This window comes from Pterocles gutturalis, unplaced genomic scaffold (genome assembly GCF_000699245.1).
Source record: "Pterocles gutturalis isolate BGI_N339 unplaced genomic scaffold, ASM69924v1 scaffold3559, whole genome shotgun sequence".
Lineage (NCBI taxonomy): Eukaryota > Metazoa > Chordata > Aves > Pterocliformes > Pteroclidae > Pterocles > Pterocles gutturalis.
Window position 1 is genome coordinate 117,988 of NW_010128156.1, and position 20,768 is coordinate 138,755.

Genomic DNA, 20,768 nt, shown 5'->3' on the forward strand with positions numbered 1-20,768 from the left:
GATCTCTTAATTCACTGCACGTAATAAATCTGTGTCAGAAGCAAGGCATCTGTAAAAAGTTAGACCTTGTATTTTGACCAAAGGACAAAAACACAACACTTCACACACGGGCAGCAAAGTTTCACTGTGTGTGTTGCCAACATCTGCCCAGCCTTTAGGGGAGCTATGTTTCAGACTTGCAAAGAACATTTGTACACTGTTTCCATGGAAAATAACTTCAGCATGTACAAATACACCAGTCTGCTTAAAAAAAAAAAAGAAAAACCACACAGATCTTATCACGATCCCTCTTCTCCCTTTGAACCAATATGTGTGAAGAAAATACCTTTCGCCTGTGGGGTAACTTTCTATGAGACACCACCTAAACAAAGCAACATACGACAGGCCAGCAACTCGTGCAAGTAGGTATGAACTTGGAAAAGACTGAATTATTTTTGTAGTTCTTTTTGGGAAATGAACACATACTGACTTTGCTATTTAATTTTTTAGTACTAACCTTTGGAGAGGTGAGAATGCAGTTCCGGTGAATATCTTAACGAATAATCCTCTATTGCATCTTCCACTTTTAAGCAAAATGTGTATCTGTAAATGAGTACCTGCAAATACATCATCAGCATCCATCCTGATTTTGTTTTGCCATTCTCCCGTTCCCATGCTTTAACAGAAGACTTTTGAAACACTCTTTAGCCTAGACATTAAGGAAAAGGACTTTCAAAGCCTTTACCTCTCCAGTTCAGTTTAAGAACTGTGAAGTCCTTCTCCCTTCCCAATTTCTGCTAGTTTTTCTCATTCTTGGAAACTTATGCTGAGCTTGGACATCTTTCAACACCCGCCTTTCATGAACAAGGCGGCAGAGACTGTTCTTTCATCTCCATGCAGTGAATTGCTGAGATATTCTCTCACTGATAGATATATCTCAATGCATGAAAAATTTTGATAATGCCCATGCACAACCAACTCAAGCCTATTTGTTTTCATCCTCTCTGATTTTTCCAGGTTTAAGCAGAAATGGAACAACTGACTACCCAGAAGTCCCAATTCAAAAATACTAATGGGTCAGTATCAGCCTCAGTACAGAATTCTATGCCACGGTTTCAATCTATGGATACAAAAGTTTTACCCTGAACTCATTAGTGAATTCTCTTACTAGGTTCCCATTAATATCAGAGTTGTGCTGAATTCTTCTGAGAAAGTAATAAATACAATAATTATTACAAAAAAAACCCAGAACCCTTTGCCAAGCTGTTATTACTCTGCTGCTCACCAGCAATTAAATTTTCAGTTGAGCTTTCAGAATACACTTTTGAGCAGCTAGTCATCACCCAAACTAAACCCATTTCCCATTAAAGAGTCTGTGATCGTGCTTGTTTTCATCTCTAGGGCCAATTGCTGCAAAACATCATCTCTCAGATTATTTACGCAGACACTGAACACATCAGCATTCGGGGCCAGGTTTCCTTGATGTATAATATGTGCCTCTATCTGGCTGCAAAGTCTCTAAATTGGCACACTGTTTGCATTTTAATGACAGTAAATTATAAATAATTTGCAATATAGTACTAATCATTTTTACACTGCAAAATATAATTAGTTTTGTAATTTTACATAGATTATTCCCCCTGAATCAAATATAAGCATATGTGTGTATATATGTGTGTGTGCATATATATACATACACACGATATATAACAAAATATTCGGAGAAGTGCTTCAGGAACTGACCCAAGTTAGGCAATTTTAGACACTGTTAATCAATATGATTAATTTACAGAGACTGCCTTTATTGTGAGGCACACCATGCTCCAGTTAAAAACTCTAATTAGGGAAAAACTCTAATTACTGACAGTAAGCTGCTAGACTGTTTTCTAGACTTTTTATTTACAGCGAGAACAAGTAAATCCATTATCATAAAACTGAAATAATTTGGGCTTACTTTCTTTAAGAATCACATCATGAACTGAAAAAAAAAAAAAAAAACAACCACCCTGTTTTTAAAATTAAGTACTGCCCCAAGAGTCCCATGATAATATTTACCATAAGCTTCCCCCAGGTTGTAAAACCACTAGTTGAATGTGAGCACACAGATCTAGAAAGAAAATGTGTGCAGGACTGAATGAGCTTCACACAGATGTACAAACATCAGAATGCTCACTAAAGTAAAGACAACTTATGCATTCCTGTAGACTCAATCGTATCCATGTTTTTTTGGTTGGTTGTACAAGTCCAAAATGATTCATATAATGTAACCGAAGGGGTAACCATCACTAGTAATGCTATAAGGTGTTCTCCACCTAGAAAACCCAGATGTCCAAGAAACTCCTTATTTATGGACAAAGGTCCTGGCTTTTTGCAAATGAATCTTAAAATCTCTATTGAATAATCTAGTCCAAAAATCAACCATCACACTTAATTAACATAAGACTCAAGTTCAAAGAAAAATGAATAAAGAATCTCTACATTCTGGCTTGCAAACCCGATTCCTCTACTGTTTCTTCATTGCCCAGAATGGTCAAACACAGGTTGCAGAATTATGGCTGCGTTACAGACTTCACTGGTGACAGAAGCTTCAAAATGCAAAACCTGGAGAACACGAATTATAAACTGACGATGGTACTTGAACTATTAGTAGCTTGAGGAAAGAATTCTCAAACGGATTTAAAGGAGTTAAAATTATACTTATTAGAAACTTTTAAAAATTGATCCAGTTCACTTTTTCTGTTGCAAACTCTCGGGCTTGTCCTTCCAACATACAAGTGAGAAGCTGCTCACACTTCATTCCGTACAAGCCAATTATGCATCAGTTATCCATATTTTTTTTCAACAACTTCTAAGCCAAAGTGACAAAAGCATCCTGAGAGCCAAGAGGAAAGTTATGTGAACCAGGAAGGAGAAAAACAAGACTTCCCTGACTTGGTTCTCAGCCTTGCTGAATACATTTCACATTTTTGAGAAGTTGATTAACTACATTCACGTGTTTATTTCCTCACTGTGGTGGGCTGACCCGGGCTGGATACCAGGTGTCCACCAAAGCCGCTCTGTCCCTGCCCTCCTCAGCCAGACAGGGAAGAGAAAATATAACGAAAACGTCATGGGTTGAGATAGGGACAGGCAGAGATCACTCACCAGCTACCATCACAGTCAAAACAGACTCGACTTGGGGAAATTAACTTAATTCATTGTCAACAAAAACACCTTTCCCCCACCCCTCCCTTCTTCCTAGGCTCAGAGGAACAAGGGAAGCTGAACAGGGGAAGCTTCCAGCAGCTTCTTACAGAAGCCAGCCTTGTAGCCCCCCTGCTTCCAAAACCTGGCCACAGAAACTGAATTCAGTCACTTATTCCAGTGCTTTTAAAAATCAGAAAGCACAGACAATGTCCTGCTCCAATTTAACCTGTACAAATTTTAAGTTTGCTAGTAAAGCTTAGGAATTAATATTACTCAAATCCAACATTTCATTAGTACCAATATGGAAAATGTGACTAATACGTACAAAGGATAATCACTGCCTCCACTAAGATCAGCCCTGAGCATTTTTTCTCGTCCAGAACAACAACAATTCAATGACAAAATAACAATTCCACAATCGCATTCAATTCAGTGCCACAGACAATGTTTTTGTATTAAATACAGACACACAGAGATTTTTAAAGTTTGTATTTATTATTGTAGTGTGACTGCATTATTATCTAAATAAATTTTTCAATCACTTTTACACTGTATTTCCATCATCAGTGTTTCAGTTGGGAATGCCAGGCAGTATTCTGCAACCTTCACACTTAAAAGTTTATAGAAACATTCAGTATCAAAAGGCCTTTGCAATGTTTCTTTTAAAAGCATTACATTTATAAATCCAACTGTATATTAAACCAATTTTTTTTTTTCCAGAGACCCATTGACAAACAATTCTCCATGATCTATCAAAGAACAAGTTTGTGTGTGCTTACATTAACTCTGTAGTAACCTTGTCCATGGGTACTGCTACCAAAAATAAGAGCAGGAATTGAGGAGTGTGGCAGTAGTCAATGTGAAACGGAATTTAGGCCACCATTAATGGCAGTTAGTTTTGCTCAACTCTGCTGGTCACCTTAAGGCAAATTTCACCGTACACTTATTTTCCCAAGCTAAAGTAACGATATAACCATTGTTTGTAATACATTGAACAGAAAGTATTTTATGGTGCATGTAAGATGTGGCAAGAAGAAATAGGATACACTGCAGTTAAAACACTATGTAGAATTATCAAACTCACATTTTCAATTTGTACAAAAAACATCAGTATTGAAAAGCCTAAACTTTCAAAGTTTATCAGAAATGCCATTTTAGATTTGAACTAAAAGTTTTATGGAGTTGGAGATGTCCCAAAGCTGGTGCTCCTGCAGGAAGGAGTGTAGGATACACATCCACAAATACTCGAACATAAGGAGAATCCAATGCACTGTTACTTTAACTAGACAAGCCATGAACTACGTTCAAATGAGAGACCTTCAACATAATGTGATTCTTTTCACTACTGTGTACTAAACTTCAGGTAAAAAGAATAATTTTATTTTAGCCAATTTTGACATGCCGCAGTCTTCAGTTTGCAAGGGCAATTTAACATCCCCATCCACTCCTCAGCTAAAATCAGTAATAAATAGAAAAGATATATCTAAAGTAAGAAACAGTAAAATGAAAACAAGTACTTAAATACACACATACTGGCACAAAAATGAGAAAAGATGTTATCGATGGCATTCTTAAGTATCTGGACCATAAGATGTGTTAGCATAAAAAGTATCTAATCAAAAAGCCAGCTTTTTGGCTTTCCACAGAACTTTTTTTACCTATTGTTAATCACACATTCAAATAACAAAAAGCAATAACTGTGGAGACAGCGTTAGCAGTCTCCTGAATATTCTGCAGGAGCCTACCTTGCTGCTTTTGAGGTAGGATCTTCTCCCATCCATTGATCCCATGAACCACTCAACACGAGGCAGAATTTAGTCCCTAGGCTATGCAGGGAGTGCAGACTGAAGATTAACACAGAATATAACAATACCTTAATTGAAAAAAGGATGTTTCATGGATTTTTGGAATGTTAAAAGACTTTTGTAAGCAAACTTGTTAAAGATCCTATGTTCTTTATGTTATGAAAGTTATGAAACAGTTATGAAACTGTTATGACAGTTATGAAAATGACAATACAGTGAACTGATTTAAAATAACATTCGTTTTAAACACAAAAATTGGACTGAGAAAACACGATGTTCCAGGAGAGAACTGTGTGTTTTGTGATCTGTATTTATTCTTTAAATATATTTATATTTTTATGGTACAGATTGAATCACTTATATATATAAATACAACAGTAGTGAAGAACTGTAAAGACTTGATTTCTAGAGTAATGGAGTTACTTTTACACAGGTATAGAACTCTTTCAGCACATTTTAAAATTTTATTTCTGCTGCAGTTGAAAAGTTGGAAATATTCTTGTAAAATTTTATCATAGGCTTCCTCCCCTCTCGTGAAAATTAAGACAATTTTAACATAAAAATAAACATAAACCAGTTCCTAATCTTGCCTCCGTGCACACTTAACATTTGCTCAAATCACACATATCGCTATTACAGTGATTCAAGAGAAAAACGTATTTTCACACAGTGGAATCTCAGACTAATAGATGATCCAAATCTCCTCATAAACATAAAATTCTTAGTCTTGTGTCACTTCCTCTTTAGGCTGCTTGAGCTCAATCAGTAACTCTTTACCAGTTTCTCCAGCTTTTGAGGCAAAAAGAATAGCTCCCTGTTTAAAGCCCAGGAGCTTCAAGCTTCTGGCATAATCTGCATACACAACATGGATCAATTTATGTAGATGAAACATTAAGGAAAACACAAATGAACAGCAAAATGACAAAACTCAGGATGTTTTTTCTTCTGCTCACTCCTTAGCTCTCCCAAGCTGAAAGTGCTGAACATTGCTGCCAACTGAGCTAATCCAATATTTTTTAGCACACAGAAAAGAATGTTGCTTTAAATTCTACAACTGAATGCATATTACCACTTATTGGGCAATATGCAGAGTGCTATAAGTTAAAGCAGATATATTTCAGATAAGCGCAAGTACCTACCATAATGCAATGTTAAAACTTGCAAAAGAAACAAAGAAATTATAAGGTCATACTGCAAGATTTGTTCATTAATTAGATGTATCTGGAGTTATCCATATGACTTATTAGTGACTTTTTTTTTTTTTTTTATTTTCAAGCTGACATCAGTGATGACTCCATGAAACACAATCAGGTATTACTTACACATGTATCATTATTTATTGCATATACCTAACCACAAAAGTTAGAGCAACTCTTCAGAGCTTCTGAACACCAGGTCAGATGTGCAGACTGCAGTGAGCAACACTTTAGAAAACCTATTAAAATACTTACTACATTTCCAGCTCACCTGATCTGCACCTGTAATTTTCTTTTTTTTCACTGTCTCAGAACTGACTCCTTCATAAAGGACTTCAATCACTAAAACAGTATGTAGGTGAATAGAAGTGTTCAATTAAGGGATTTATTTTTCCTGAGATACAGTGTTCGAAAGATAACTGCACCACTGAATCCACTACACAGTCTGCAGTAATAATTTTCATGTTCTGCAAAGAACATTCTACCAGCTGTTCTTTTCTCTCCTATGTTTCTTTTTTTCACCTTTTGTTTTGCAGTGCCACTGGCCTCACAGAGCATCAGGAGGAGAAAATGTTATGGATTTATGCAAATGACTCCTTTTCACTTGTTTCCTCATACTTTCTTCAAAGTACTCAACCTGGAAAATAAAAATAGGAACCCCTGTTCCTGTGCAGACTAGTTAATCTAAAATTGGCTCACGCATATGCACTGTACACAGATGCAAAACCAGGATTTCAGAAAAAGGATATTTGTATCATCATTAACTTCAAATGCCCCATACTTCAGACAAGCTTCAACAAATAAAGCTGCTCTATCAAAGTACCTCATGCTGTTAAATGGGAAAAAAAAAGAGAACAATTTGTTAGGACAGGAAAACAGAAAAATATTCCAGAACATAGCATCACACTTGCACAGAGACTTTCTAAAATTTTGCGCCTGTGTCTGGAGCGGCAAATCACTGCACTGAGGGCTGAACAAGATCATCACCAAGGTTCAACAGTATCACCATTTACCTGCTACTATGGCCCATATTCACACCCCACAGCACACACTGCTCTCAGTTTCCAATGCTGCTCTACCATGCTTTCTGCATCTTCATGCTTCACAGTCCTTGAGTGTTCACTACAACATGCCAGCGCTGAGTGCCACTACCCTGCTCGCAGGCAGGATGTAGGAACAGGTCATACTGCTCCCAAGTGCTGCCTCGGGCTCCTCTTGCACCCATCAGTCTGGCACTGGCCTCTCCCCAAGCTTTTTCCATCCTCCTTGCACTCAAGCAACTGACATTTGATGCAACTTTTCTGAAAGACCAAGGCTCAACTTACTCCGAAATAATCATGGCTACTATACATTGTTACTGCTTGGTCCATGGGTGCTAGCAATCTGAAAGCCTGCAGAAAATTTAAATGCTAGTATATTTCCTGAAATTGGAACAAAACCATCCGTTCCAGCATACAGAAACGACACACTATTGAGGTTAAAGTAAATTAAACATGCTAAAATAGAAACAAATGTCAGAAATCAAACTGCAGGCTCCCTCCCTCCCGCTTGACTTCTGAGTCACAAATGCTTAAACAACAATTTTCAACATGACAAAATACATATTGCGCTGCTTTATCTTTACCTGTGCAACATCTCTGCAACTTTTGTAAAGCATCCAAGTGACAAGAGGACAAGAATGGCTTTAGACTTCTGGTTGACTTGTGGAGAGCAAAGGTGATCTACCCAACGCTTTAACACATCAGCACACTCCTCTGAGTTCAAACGAACCTTTAAGAGATGGGAAAGCCAGTTACAAATTCTCAGCTGATAGATAAAGACAGCACTCTGCTTCTGGTTCATTTTTTCCAGTGAAACACCTTAGGCAGAAATAAAAGCATCTGAAATTACCAGTATTATTAGAAAAAGTACACTTATCCCTTGAATTAATACAATACAAGGGAAAATTAGAAATATATAGGTACAAAAATACTTGGGTCGCTCCACATTTACACGTGATTAACATTATTTTTACTACAAGGCTTTTCTAAAACCTCAAGTATTACGAAATTAGGAACCTTTATCCTACACTGAAGTTCTAAGGATAAAACATCTTTACTTTTCTTAAGAGCGGGGTTCACTCACTTAGAAAATTTGAGTACAACTTTTTCCACACTTTCTGTAGGAAACATAACAGAAACTTTACTTAGAGACACTGAAAGATCATCCTTACTGACTCCTGTTCATTATAATTTGGAGAATTAATGCTGTGTCTAGGTACTTTACTGTAATTACGTCTGCATACCAAAAACAGAAGTTGATGAAAATTTTTGTGGTTGGTGTTAACTTTAAAATCAGCACACACGCTACATGGAGCTCAGCACAAAGTCACTGCCTCATTACTCCACGTCCAGGAGTGGTTTTTTGTAGTTTATTATGAACTCTGTACTGCTGCAGCTACATGCAACTTTACAAACCACTGCTCAAAAATTAGAAAATTGAGTATTCCAAACATTTTTAGGCCCTATTCCTGTCATTTGGATGAGGGCAGTCCTCTATAGTCAAAAGCCTGAAGAAGAACCTGTTAACACTGATTGAATGTCATTGGCTCGTTTAACACATGGAAAGAACTGATTATGATATTTCAGGTTTTTAACGTTGGAGAAATTTAGCACCCTCATCAGCCTTCATACCGACATATACTAAGAAGGTCATTTATGTTAGCAAACTGAAAATTGAGAAATTACATACCTTTGCAAGCCACACTGCACCACTCCATTCACCATAAGTTTGCAAGTAGCGACAGGCATCAGCAGCCTTATCGATCAGACACAGTAACTGTACACCCTCTGGAAAATAAAAAGCACACTATATAATAAGTTAAGGGAAAAAAGAGCTGCTATGTAAGTGTGAGCAGATCATTCATCCCCAGAAAAAGGATCTCTATAATCTTCTTAGCATACGAAGATGTTTAAAAACCGTAATTTCTACCACCCTGCTCTCCATATAACCTGGGTGTCAGCTATGATATCTTGTTTCTCGGCTACAGAGCTTAGAAGGAGCTCACAAAACTCTCATTTGTCTTTGTCCTAAACACAGCTGACATGGAGTTCACTGGATTTCTCATCATAAGGAGATAATGATCTTTGTAAATCAAATAAATAGATTTCATAAGTAATCTTTTATTTTAATGCTGTCCATAGTGTAATTATTAACAGTGAAGTGTTAATTCTCTACACAGTGGAAAGTGTTTTTTCTAGGTAAGTACAGACATTTGTACTTTCCCTGCACAGCTTTGAATATTTCAGTCAATCATGACACAGTGAACATCTCTTGCGTTAAGCAAAATTAACCTCTACATGCAACAAAACACACTTTATGAAACAAGTTCTGAACTGGAAAGGAGACTAAGTCCATATTTCAACTTCAGTAATAAGACACCAATTTTTAACTAATTCTTTAATTAGGAAAGTGGAAAATACATAGCTTTACGTGCTCAGCCTCTTTTCATGCAGACAATTGCTAAGAGAATTACTCCAAAAATATGTTTTCCAATGAAAACGAATCAAAACAAGTTGAACTTTATAACAGAGTTACTGATCATTTTTGCGTTAATTACTGTAGGTCATGCATACTATAACATATGCAACATATAAGGTCTATTACAATAGGACTTTCTCCTCTTCCATGTCCATTAGCAGCCTTAATAGTGATCACAGTTACTAGTTGATAAGCAAATGCAAAATTCAAGTCACATTTTACCTGCAAGCTTTCCGTTGGCTATCATGTTGGTTGCTACCAGTTTAATGGTACTTTGAGATGGACCCGATGAGGCGACAGTTGTGACCAAGCAAGCTTTGAGTGAATCGCAGTAATAATGTGCATTCTCTGAACTTGTTTCTAACAGTAGTTGCACTGCTCTGTCAGTCTGGCAAGAGAAAAAAAATACAACTTTGAACACAACATATTCATTTTTGTTTAAAAGTCTTTATATTTTTACCTTTTTTAAGACATGGAACAAATAAAAATGAAAGTTATTCTAAAACAGACTACAAAAATATCTATCACCACAGTAAAAATTAACATACTACAGATACTTTATTGAAATAGAAAGGATAGCATTTAAAAATCCATAACGAACATAATGTTTAATCATGGACTAACATTTCAAGAAGAGGCCAAAGAAAAATTTAATTCAGAATACTATTTCCTTGTTTACATAAACTTTTGCAAAGTTATAAAAGGACGAGAAGCATTTAAAAAAGGCAGACAAGACATAAAATTGTAAATACGCAGAAACTGGCCAGGTTGACAAGAAGTGATTCAATACCAGATATTTTAAAACAAAGGTGGAATTCATCCATTTAAAATGTTAGCTACAGCTAAGCATCTAATCAGTGGGGCTCATTACACTGGCTGCAGGCACCTGTCTTTGAATGTAATGGATCACTGCAGGCATGTCATCTCTGTTACTAAAATGAGATGCCTAACTTCTAGAGAGGTCAATTTAGTGAGGTCAGTCAAGCTGATGGCTTAGATAATTACAGAAATAATGAAAAGCCACATAAAATACATATTAAAATTCAGTACAGTGATTCAGTAAACTGTCGTTTTAAAATTTCAAGAAACTGGCATTTTAAACAGACTATCTACAGACTAAATATTTCTGGCATTTTTTATTGGTTACATTTGTTGTCATGCTCAAACGTAAAGTGGCACAGAAATCACTTAAGTTCAAGCTAGTAATATGAAAGCTATTTTTGGAAATGGATGCAGCACAGATATATATTGTACAAATGCAAAAATACTCCTATCAGGGTCTCAGTGGGCAGCTCTGTACAATGGCTCACTGCTCAGTACAGAGCTGCCAAAAGCTTAGGCACATCCTTTGTAACCTAAAATGAGACTACTAAGTGTAGTCTTGAGTTATCGCAAAGTTGTCTGATTTTAGTTATTTCTGGGAAGCTCAAAATGTAATTTTTCTTTTCTAGTCACAAGATGGAAAGAAAGATTTTTATAGGGTTCCCACGAAAATGAAACAGACTGAAGCAGGTAACACCAAACATTACCGCATACCATGTCATCACACAGAGTCTGCAGTGTAATAACATATTAAGACAGCAAAAACTGTGCACTGCCTGAATAAAAGCATGAAACAACACATATGAGTTAGATAAAATTTTAACAGGATAAGTACTTAAAATGGACAGGGAAGAAGAATAAAAAACTCAAATATTACCCACAAACCTGGCCCAAGAGAAGCAGCTGATCAGCACATTTCCTGGTATGATCATACGTTGATCTCTTAACTTCCTGGAGATTTACCCTTTCAAGTTGGAACTTCTGCATGAAGGAAAATTATTTTAAATGTAAGACTACCATAAGAAATAAAACAAAGCATTTAAAAGATACAGAAGTGTTTTGAGACTTTTTGGAACACCCCCTATTTTTAAATAATAGGGAGTGATTTAATCCAGAGTGGCATGATATGTTACTTATAAAAGTGAAATATGGATAGTGAAAAGCTGTAAGAATAAGAAGGTTACAATGCTGAGCATTTATTGTGCTGACAGTCTTATTATTTTTGAACTCCTTGAAGTACCTGGAAGTAATAATTTTCACACAGTATGTCATAGCATATATCCAAGGGGTTAACCAGCTGTTCTTGAAGGATAGTTGTGTCTGTTGGTTTTGCATGCTTTTCCTGGGATAAGCTGTGCAAATAGTGGGCAGCAATAGTCCAGAAATGCAGTTCAGATTCATCCCCATACAGTCTGAGAAGACACAAACCAGGACGTGAAATACGTGTGGTTTTTTTCATATGCCACATAAAAATATTATACATTTCAAATATTTTTTTTTTCACAAAGACCATGCATTCTTGTGGGCACCACCAGTACTTTGAAACTACAAGAAAAGAAATAGGAACGACACTCAGCAAGCTAGATAGGTAAGAGGTTGGCCAGAAGATTGTTAGAATAGCAATTAAACTCAGTGAATGTTCAGTATATAAATATGTGGAAATTGGCATTTTATTATTATTTGACACTTAAACACTAATATCCCCTTTCAACTACAAGAAAGTTATTAAGTTTGAAAAACATCTCTGAATATAGACAGACTAAAATTAGCTACAGTTTAGGCAGAAGAACAGCACACAACAAATATACTGGAAACAAAAAACAGGTGTTCCCCTGTTTGCATGTAATCTATCCTGTGTTGCAAAGTTCTGAATTACATTTCTGAGCACTATACAACTAAATATAATGTAGTTTGCAGAGCTGCATTTATGAAAGTAACACCAAGACTGAAAGAAGTTCTTTGCATCCAACAAGCAAAGTACTTTAGTAATTGTATCAAGGTAAAAGAGAATTAGTTGAGTAGTTAAACTTCTGCACATTCGTATGTATTAATAGGATCAAGATTTTATTAGGAAACATCTGATATACTTATCTGAATTCTCTACTACCTGGCAACTAGGAGACATCTTTGCAAGAGAGTAAAATCTGGATCAAGCAAAAGTTTCTTTATGTCACTGCAAAAAGACAAGGCCACAAATAATCTGTAAAATGTTGTACAAGCTTTTTGTTTGGTTGGTTTTTGAACACAAATAGATAAATCACCTAGAAGTTGAAAAAAATCAAAACCAAAAATGCATAATTTATTTTCTGAAATGAAAAAATGCACCTATCAAAACAATTACAACAGGAAGCACACATAATTTGAAATATAATTGATCTTAAGGAGCAAGTCACTCTACCAGCTTAAATACAAATAGCACAGCCATCAGAAACATCTTATTCTTGTAATAAAAGGAACAACCACAAGGGTGTATATAAAGCTACAAATTAGTCTGCAATGGTTCTACAAATTACAAGATTAATTCAATTACAAATAATTTTGCAACCATGTAGTGCCATAGCATAAGAGAGCCACGTGCATGAACTTGAATTTTCCACATATGTTTCAGACTGGATAAAAACACGCTAAATTTTCTTTTCCATCTTACTAAAGGAAAGGACAAAAGGAAAATGGAAAAACTTGTGTTTACTACCTTTAAATGTAATTTTCATAGTTTAAATGGAATGTCAAAACCTGTTATCTGTGTAAGCATTGAACATTACTCTAAGTTTTTTTGCCTTCTCTGAATTCTCTAGCTTACTCAAATATTAATATGAAAATTCTTACTTGGACAGTGAATTCAACTGCTCTTGAAGAAGGTTTTTAATATTTTCATTCTCTGGATAATCACTGTATAAAAAGAAAAAGAAAAAAAAAAAAGAAAAATGTTTCCTATATTACCAAAATAACAGAATTATCTGAAATGCAAAAGTATTACTGGTAGTAGAAAAAGACAAGAACATCTATGGAAACGATCTTTCAAATTCTTATGGTAATCCATTCATACAAAATTCTTTGGCTACTAGTTCCAAAAGAGTAATGAAAGATTGTTTTTGCTTTCTCTCAACCTCACAGTCAGTGCCACCAATCTTTCTTTTCTCTCTTTTCTTTTACTCATTAACCTTGAAATTAATGAAAATGAAAATGACAATGCCTAGCCCATTATCGTGTGACCACCAAAAGTACAAAACATGATGAAGGATACATCATAGAAGGTGCTCCTACTATGAGGTGAAGCATGGCTCACTGAAAGCAAAGACAGGCCTATTAGGCCATCAGTTAGACTAACACTTTCAATTATGCTTCAGGAAACAACTCTGTTCTTACATTACATTCTTGAACAAAGAGAACACACAGTTGTTCTCTGAAGTAACATAACCTGTAAATGACATAAAAATATTGCCAGTACCTTAAAGCAGATGGCAGTTTTCAATAGCCAAGGGCTACTGAAAGTCAACAGAAATAAAATACTTGACCTTACAGCCTTTTCTGTTTACTACTTTTAGTAATAAATATGAAGCTATTATCTTTTTGACTGTCCCAAAGAGTGAGGAAACTTACACATCTAACACTTATTTGCACAGAAAGACTAATAAAAATGAAGGATTTAAAAAGTAGTAGTATTTTATATATAGATACATTTCCTCTTACATGTCTGTAATATCTAGAGAATATTTCTCATTCCATGGCTGATGCAACAAGAATGCTTTTAAAGCTAATGAAGCCCTTGGAACAAGCAGATAGGGACACCATGCAGGTTCTGAAACAAAAGGAAAAGATTTATTGTTAAGTAGTTAACGTAACACAGCTATATCACTGTGTTCAGTAACCATTAAATGTTACCACCTTTTTTGCAAGCACCAGAAGAACATCACAAATCACAGTATTTTCATATATATAGCATGGACTACTAGACATAAAAGCTTATCTTTACACTCAAGCAGAAACAGTTCATAGAAGGTACATCATTACCAACCATGCTCAAATGAGAACTACAGGACACCATACTGAATTTAGCCATAGACTGCTGGAATACACTATACTGGCATTAAGTAGAGCTGTATATGATGATTATTGCTACCACAAGGACATGCTGGAAAATAAGTGCAGCTATATCAAAATGTACCATAATGCATGTTTTAGTTTTACTTTGCAATCACAGTATAATACAAGGATTAACACCCATCATCCAAAATGGATGTTGTAAAGTTTAATACATGTCTATATTAGAAAAGAAGATAAAAATTACCGTGATAACTGTTGTTGTACAAATTTAAAGGTCGGTAAGTCTGTATTCAGTACAAGGCTTGGGTTACCAAGTGACTTAGGAGTAGAACAAGCACCAACCAGCACATTATGAAATATTCAGCAATTCCCTGTACTTCATACGCACTGAATGATGTAGGGATCTTCTAAATGTAATTTTGTAATTAAAATAACAGCTAAATCACAGGCAACCTTAACCCTGGCATATCTTAATTTCAGTGTGTTTGGTTTTAGAACTTTACCATTTATAGCTTAACATTACAGAACACTAATTTGACAGTAAAAACTGCTGCAATCAATTACGTGTTTCCTCAAACATCCCACACCACAGCTCCCCATCGCAACTTTATTACGCCTTGTTCAGAATCTACATGTTTTTAGGAAATTGTAAGACTAAAAGAAAGATTGACCAAAAAGACCAAAACAACAGCAGTTGTTTGGAACACCAGTAATAAAAAACAGAAAAATGTTGCTCACTTAACTATTTAAATGGTTAAATATTTAAATTACCTTCTTAAACATAAGGCAAAAAAAAGTCAAACAGTGCTAATACTCCTATTTTAGGGTTCAGTGGGAAAATTACTTTGAAAAGCAATGAAACAAACCACCTCCGGTATCTAGAAATATCAGAAAAGATATTTACACATGTTAACAGATGTTTCAAAATCATTATGAATACCAGTGATGTCAGTACTGATATCATACTGATGTACTGATGGTCTTTAGGTCAACTTGCTAGATATCTGTAGAAAAAGCCTCTTATTTGTTCATTTATATTCCACTTCAGATATTAAAAAGTGCAGTTTATTTAGGAGATTAAACTTGTACCAAAAAGCCACTCATGTTCCCTAAGCCTACAAAACTTATCTGCATCTTTGAAAACCACAGCAGGGACACCTGACCCTCTACATATGACAATTCCCTGTACTAATGGAAGTGCTGAATGTTTTTATGGTCCACCTTTAAAACGAAATATCTAGCACTCAACAGAAAAAAAGAAATCAACATACCTAATAAGTCCTGCTCATCCATCCTAAAACATGATGTTTTCATGGACAAGTCCAGAATTCTAATGCACCCATCATCTGATGCCAAGACCACTTTGTCTGAAGTGCACCAGTCCACATCCAGGATTCGGAAATTGAAGTTTCTTCCACTTCTTAAGCTGCTCACCATTTGTACCTTGAAAAGTTATTTTTCATCTTTAGTAGGCTCTCCATCACACCGTGTAAGACTGTCACATGTCCATAGGGCATACCACAAAATTTACAATAAAAGGTGAAGCCAGTCATAAGTCATTTTAATGATGGTCTCTTCTGGAGAGTAGGGAATTCAGAAACCTTGGAGGAGGGCACATGTTTTCCCTGAAAAAATATTTTTCCCCAACTGAGAGATGAGAAAAGATCCTTTGAGCACAGCTGTAAAGCTGCCTTTTTGTTATATTTTCTGACCTAAAATTTCCACGTTAAACTGGTAGAAAAGAACACACTCTCTTTAATTCCAGTCCTTGATCTAGCACACGTGCACCAAGGAAGTGAGGTTCTCATAATTAACTCATGCTCTTCATAAACATATACTTGATAAATACTTGTCTAGACATACTATTAACATATTATGGGAATAGGATGACTTATTGTCCACAAACAAAACAGAGATAAACAAAACCTTCTAACTGCCCTTTAACCACATGTTAGTAGTTATAAACCCTTCAGCAGCATCACAGAACATTACAATTATTAATATAATGAAATATTAATAAAACCTCTGCTGCAATCAATGTTCTGCTATTTCCTTTCACTTGTTCTAGACAAATGCATGGAGTCAGAGAGAAATAAGGTGCAATAGCTCTAGAGCATGATTACTCTTAGCACTGGGAGAATTAGAGAAAAATGTGGAAATATCGGACAACTGATGATAGGCAAAGGTGAAGTTCTAAGGCGACGATTCTATGGATAATAGGACTGAGACTATAAAATATGTCCGCGGATATTCTGAAAGATTTTCATCTGAAAATGTGAATTTATTTTAAATGCTTTCATGTAGGAAAAAAGTCCCAGAAAAAGAGAGGGAACAGCTACACGAAGAGTATCCCATGGCATCAAAAACACTGAAACATCCTTCAAGGAGAGAGTCATGGGTTAATATTCTACTCTGCCTACATAATTCACAGTTGTTGATCATATTTGCTGTCCAACTCTTATAATCAGAGGGTTTCATACTGCTCAAATGAAGTGTCTGAGTTTGGAGTTGGTGCTCACTACAAAGTGAGCAGAAAAAAATTAAAATTCCTGTTTCACACCATGATAACCTGAACGTACGCTGGGGGGCTAAGTTAAAACAATACAATTATCTTTCCTTCCCCATGGCACTATAATCCCCTGAAAGACCTATGAAGCAAACCCCAGAAGATTTGTGAACATTGCTACAGAATTTTTGAATAAGATGAGAAGCTAGACAATGTTAATTAACAAGTGTTTAGCCTTCTGGTATTCCCTAACAAATTAAATCCGTGCACTGAAGAATACATATTGTTGAATACACACACAAGTTGAGAAACCTGTAGTAAGAATACTCTCTTGTCCACAGATTAAAACCTCCCCCTTAAATTTCCAATGTCTGCCTCAAAAACCATTACAAGAGAATAACAAAAAGTATCTCAGAGACATTGTCTGAGTGAAAGGTACTTTTCATTGATGACAGCTTAAAGATGTTTTATAGGTACTAAAAGTCTCCTGAGAAGAGCCATACAACTTTATTACATACCTGTCAGCAAGAAATCACAATTAAGTAACACTTAAATCCCTGATGTCCTGGTTTTCAGAAGTGATATGTGTATTTTGCAAAGAAGTGCATATCAAAATAACAGACACTTACCTCTTTTGAATCCCAAATTTCTGCTCCATCGTTGTACATTGCAAGAAGTTTTTGATTTCCTTTCCCTGGAGCAAATCGTATCTTTTTCACCCAGCTTCGGTGTGTAGGGATGCCCCTAAGAAAAGCACAAGATTAGGATCAATCATTCTATAACCAATATTGTGGGTAGTTAAATCCTTCCCATGAACGTTGCAGATCCTGATATTGTACAGATTGAGAAGGCAAACAACCCATATACATATACATACACAAATGACTATATTAATTATCATGAAAACTAAAAGGATTAAATGCTTGAAATAAATACTACAACACCTAACATTTTATCAGAAGCCGCTGCAGATTTAACATAAGAAGGATATCTGTTTGAGAAACTTTGATAAAATGTTACTCCATCTGAAAGCACAAAAGATGAAATGTAGAGAATTGTAACACAGTGGACATTTTCTGAAATTTTATTTTAAAATACTTGCATTTGTGCCCTCAAACACCACAGATGACCTCCTACAGTGAACAACAGAAACAAAAGCGGGAAAAAACATTCTAACACTCATTATGTCATGTTTATCAGACTTAATTTGCACTCATACCTGGATACTCTAGCTTTCAAATCCCAGAAGTTTAAGTTGCCATCAACATCTCCAAGGACCAGGATATCCCCTTTCCAGGCAATACATGTAATGCTACCCATACTTCCCTGGAAATATTTAAGAAGCAGAATAAAATCTCGTGATTAATAGAACCAAGCATAGGAATAAACTTTTCAACATTAGTATTTAAAAAAAAAAATATTATATGACATGATAGACCAAACTCTGCTTAGTTAAACAGAAACAATTCTATTGAATATAAGCATTTATCAGGTCAGCCATACTTCCTACAATACGCTTCAAATGGCATCTTTGTAAGAAATTTTAGGTTTAAAGCCATGGTAATACTTCTCCATCTCTTCTTGCACAGAAACACCAACATGACAGACCTAATTAAAAAAAATTTATTTCAACAGCGTTTTCAACAGTGTTTTCAACAGAAAAACTATAAGAATGTGAAAAGAAAATTGCTACCATTATTGAAATTGGAACTTTTATTTCATATTTTAAACTACTGCATTAATGACCCCTTACCACTACAACGCATATCCCTGATTTTTTTTTTTCTGGCAGAAAAAAATGAAAGCATCTATGATACAGAAAACTGGAACTCACATCAGGAGGAATTCTTGCACTGTCTTTTACTGAGTTTCCCTCTACTGTGAGATGATAAACCTGCCCATCGGCACCTGTAAACACAAAGTGCTCTCTGGCAGAAATGTTCTGGCTCAGTTCTGATTTGCTCTCGGCTTCCTGTAACAAGCTTTAAAGAGAACGCAATGAGACACAAATATTTCTTTCTTGAATGCACAGAAACAGCATAAAAATGTGTATTTTCTTCAGAATGATTTACCACAAACAACAGATAAATCATTTATACATTTGTGGAAATGTTCGGGGACAAATAAGAGTTTCACTTCAAGAACCAGGTAGCTAATAGACTGCTACAGACACACCTGAGAGAAACAGGTACATTGTTTCTCTTATTCAGCAGTAAAAGTTCCACATCTAAAAAGCTAAAAAGAAACCTGTAAAATTGCTTTGCCTGGTATGTACTCACAAATCAATTCCAAAATATTGTGTTCTATAGAACAATTGCACACAGTGGAACAACAATGGATGCAGAAAAGCATTAAATCAGAATGAGAAATACCTGATAACAGAAGATTCCACGCTGCTATCTTCAGTATCTGATGCAACCGTCTGTCGGGCCATGGCCTCGCGGGCTGCTAACTGCTTCTTCCTCAAGCTTTTTAAGTTATGAGAAGGTGACCACTCCTGCAAAAAATTGTCCAGGAAAAATGGAAAAGACAAATGTTTACTCCCTGAATTTACTGGGGATTGTTCTGTTAATTATAATGATTTAAATTAAAATTGCTTTCTGTGATACCTCCCTCCATCCCCCAAGGAGCCGACCAAATTTTTCCACCAGTACCTCCTTTTTTCCTGCCTCTATTTATTTGATGACAGAAGAAAACAAAAGGCTGAGAGCACTTATCTGTATGCTACAGATACAGTAACATTTTGCTAAAAAATTGTTTGTAGATTTTTATACTATATCAATACATCTAATTAACACTGAGTAATAGATTTTATTCCTTACCAAAGCGGTCGCTGTAGGGAAGTTTTTAGACATTTCTCTGAGCAGAGTGCATGTTCTAACATCCCAGATCTCCAGTGGTTTATCTTTAAATACTACAGCTAGATACTGCCTAAAACAAATAAAAATTTACTACTTTAAAAGTAATCATTCCATTTTAATTTGAGTATTTGACTTGACATGTGGTGATCATATCAGCACCCCAGAAACCCTCAAAAACTAAGAGAAAGTAGAGTAAACTAATCTGGCTCAAATTCCACTCTGAAGTCAGTGATTTCCTTGAGTCACTCAGGTGCAAGTCTGCCTGAAGAAGAGTCCACCTTCAAAGCTAAAAGAATTAGAAATGTCTGTCAGGTGGCACTGCTCAACTACTGTAAAAGAGACAAGGGAAGGAATTCAGAGACAGCAGCAGCACCTCTAATTCAGCCATATTCACCCCAAACTGATGACTGCACAAGATATCAGATAGACATACCAAGACTTTAGGTTGGATAGATTTCTTCTCTACTCCAGGCGCATGCTACTTCCCTAATCCAGTGATAAATGAACATAAAATCCTCTTACACTAAACCACTTGTCACTCATGTCCTCAGACCTTTCATCTGTGGAGCTAGACAAGTAAAACACTTTCAATCTTACACTTTCCCATGTAACTTATAACTGCAGAGCCCCTCTGTACTCTTCTCAACTGCATTGATCTCTATTTAAATATATCCTTTCTTGCTCTCGCTTAACATTCTACAGTACCTTCATCTAAGCTGACGGCTGTTCTTAATTTTTAATCTATTAATAAAACCATTATATGGTTGAACTCTTCCAAATTCTCTGGAACACATACCTATTTCTGAAAATATTCCTATGTAAGACAGAGAACATTTTTTCCCCCCATTCT

General features: G+C 35.7%; 1 protein-coding gene across 1 annotated transcript in view; it reads right to left on the reverse strand.

Moving 5' to 3' along the window:
- Positions 1-5,691: 5,691 nt before the first annotated feature.
- Positions 5,692-20,768, reverse strand: part of WDR11 (WD repeat domain 11) — a gene marked incomplete at its 5' end in the record, with an annotated part of 35,865 nt that continues 20,788 nt past the window's right edge. Inside the window, 16 exons of the mRNA XM_010079511.1 lie at positions 5,692-5,849; positions 6,916-6,995; positions 7,791-7,936; positions 8,897-8,994; positions 9,908-10,073; positions 11,393-11,488; positions 11,748-11,919; positions 12,615-12,680; positions 13,334-13,396; positions 14,198-14,306; positions 15,823-15,994; positions 17,687-17,801; positions 18,277-18,383; positions 18,892-19,039; positions 19,430-19,554; positions 19,880-19,988. Of these exons, the coding sequence (XP_010077813.1) occupies positions 5,692-5,849; positions 6,916-6,995; positions 7,791-7,936; positions 8,897-8,994; positions 9,908-10,073; positions 11,393-11,488; positions 11,748-11,919; positions 12,615-12,680; positions 13,334-13,396; positions 14,198-14,306; positions 15,823-15,994; positions 17,687-17,801; positions 18,277-18,383; positions 18,892-19,039; positions 19,430-19,554; positions 19,880-19,988 (1,930 nt within the window). The remainder of the gene's footprint in view (positions 5,850-6,915; positions 6,996-7,790; positions 7,937-8,896; positions 8,995-9,907; positions 10,074-11,392; positions 11,489-11,747; positions 11,920-12,614; positions 12,681-13,333; positions 13,397-14,197; positions 14,307-15,822; positions 15,995-17,686; positions 17,802-18,276; positions 18,384-18,891; positions 19,040-19,429; positions 19,555-19,879; positions 19,989-20,768) is intronic.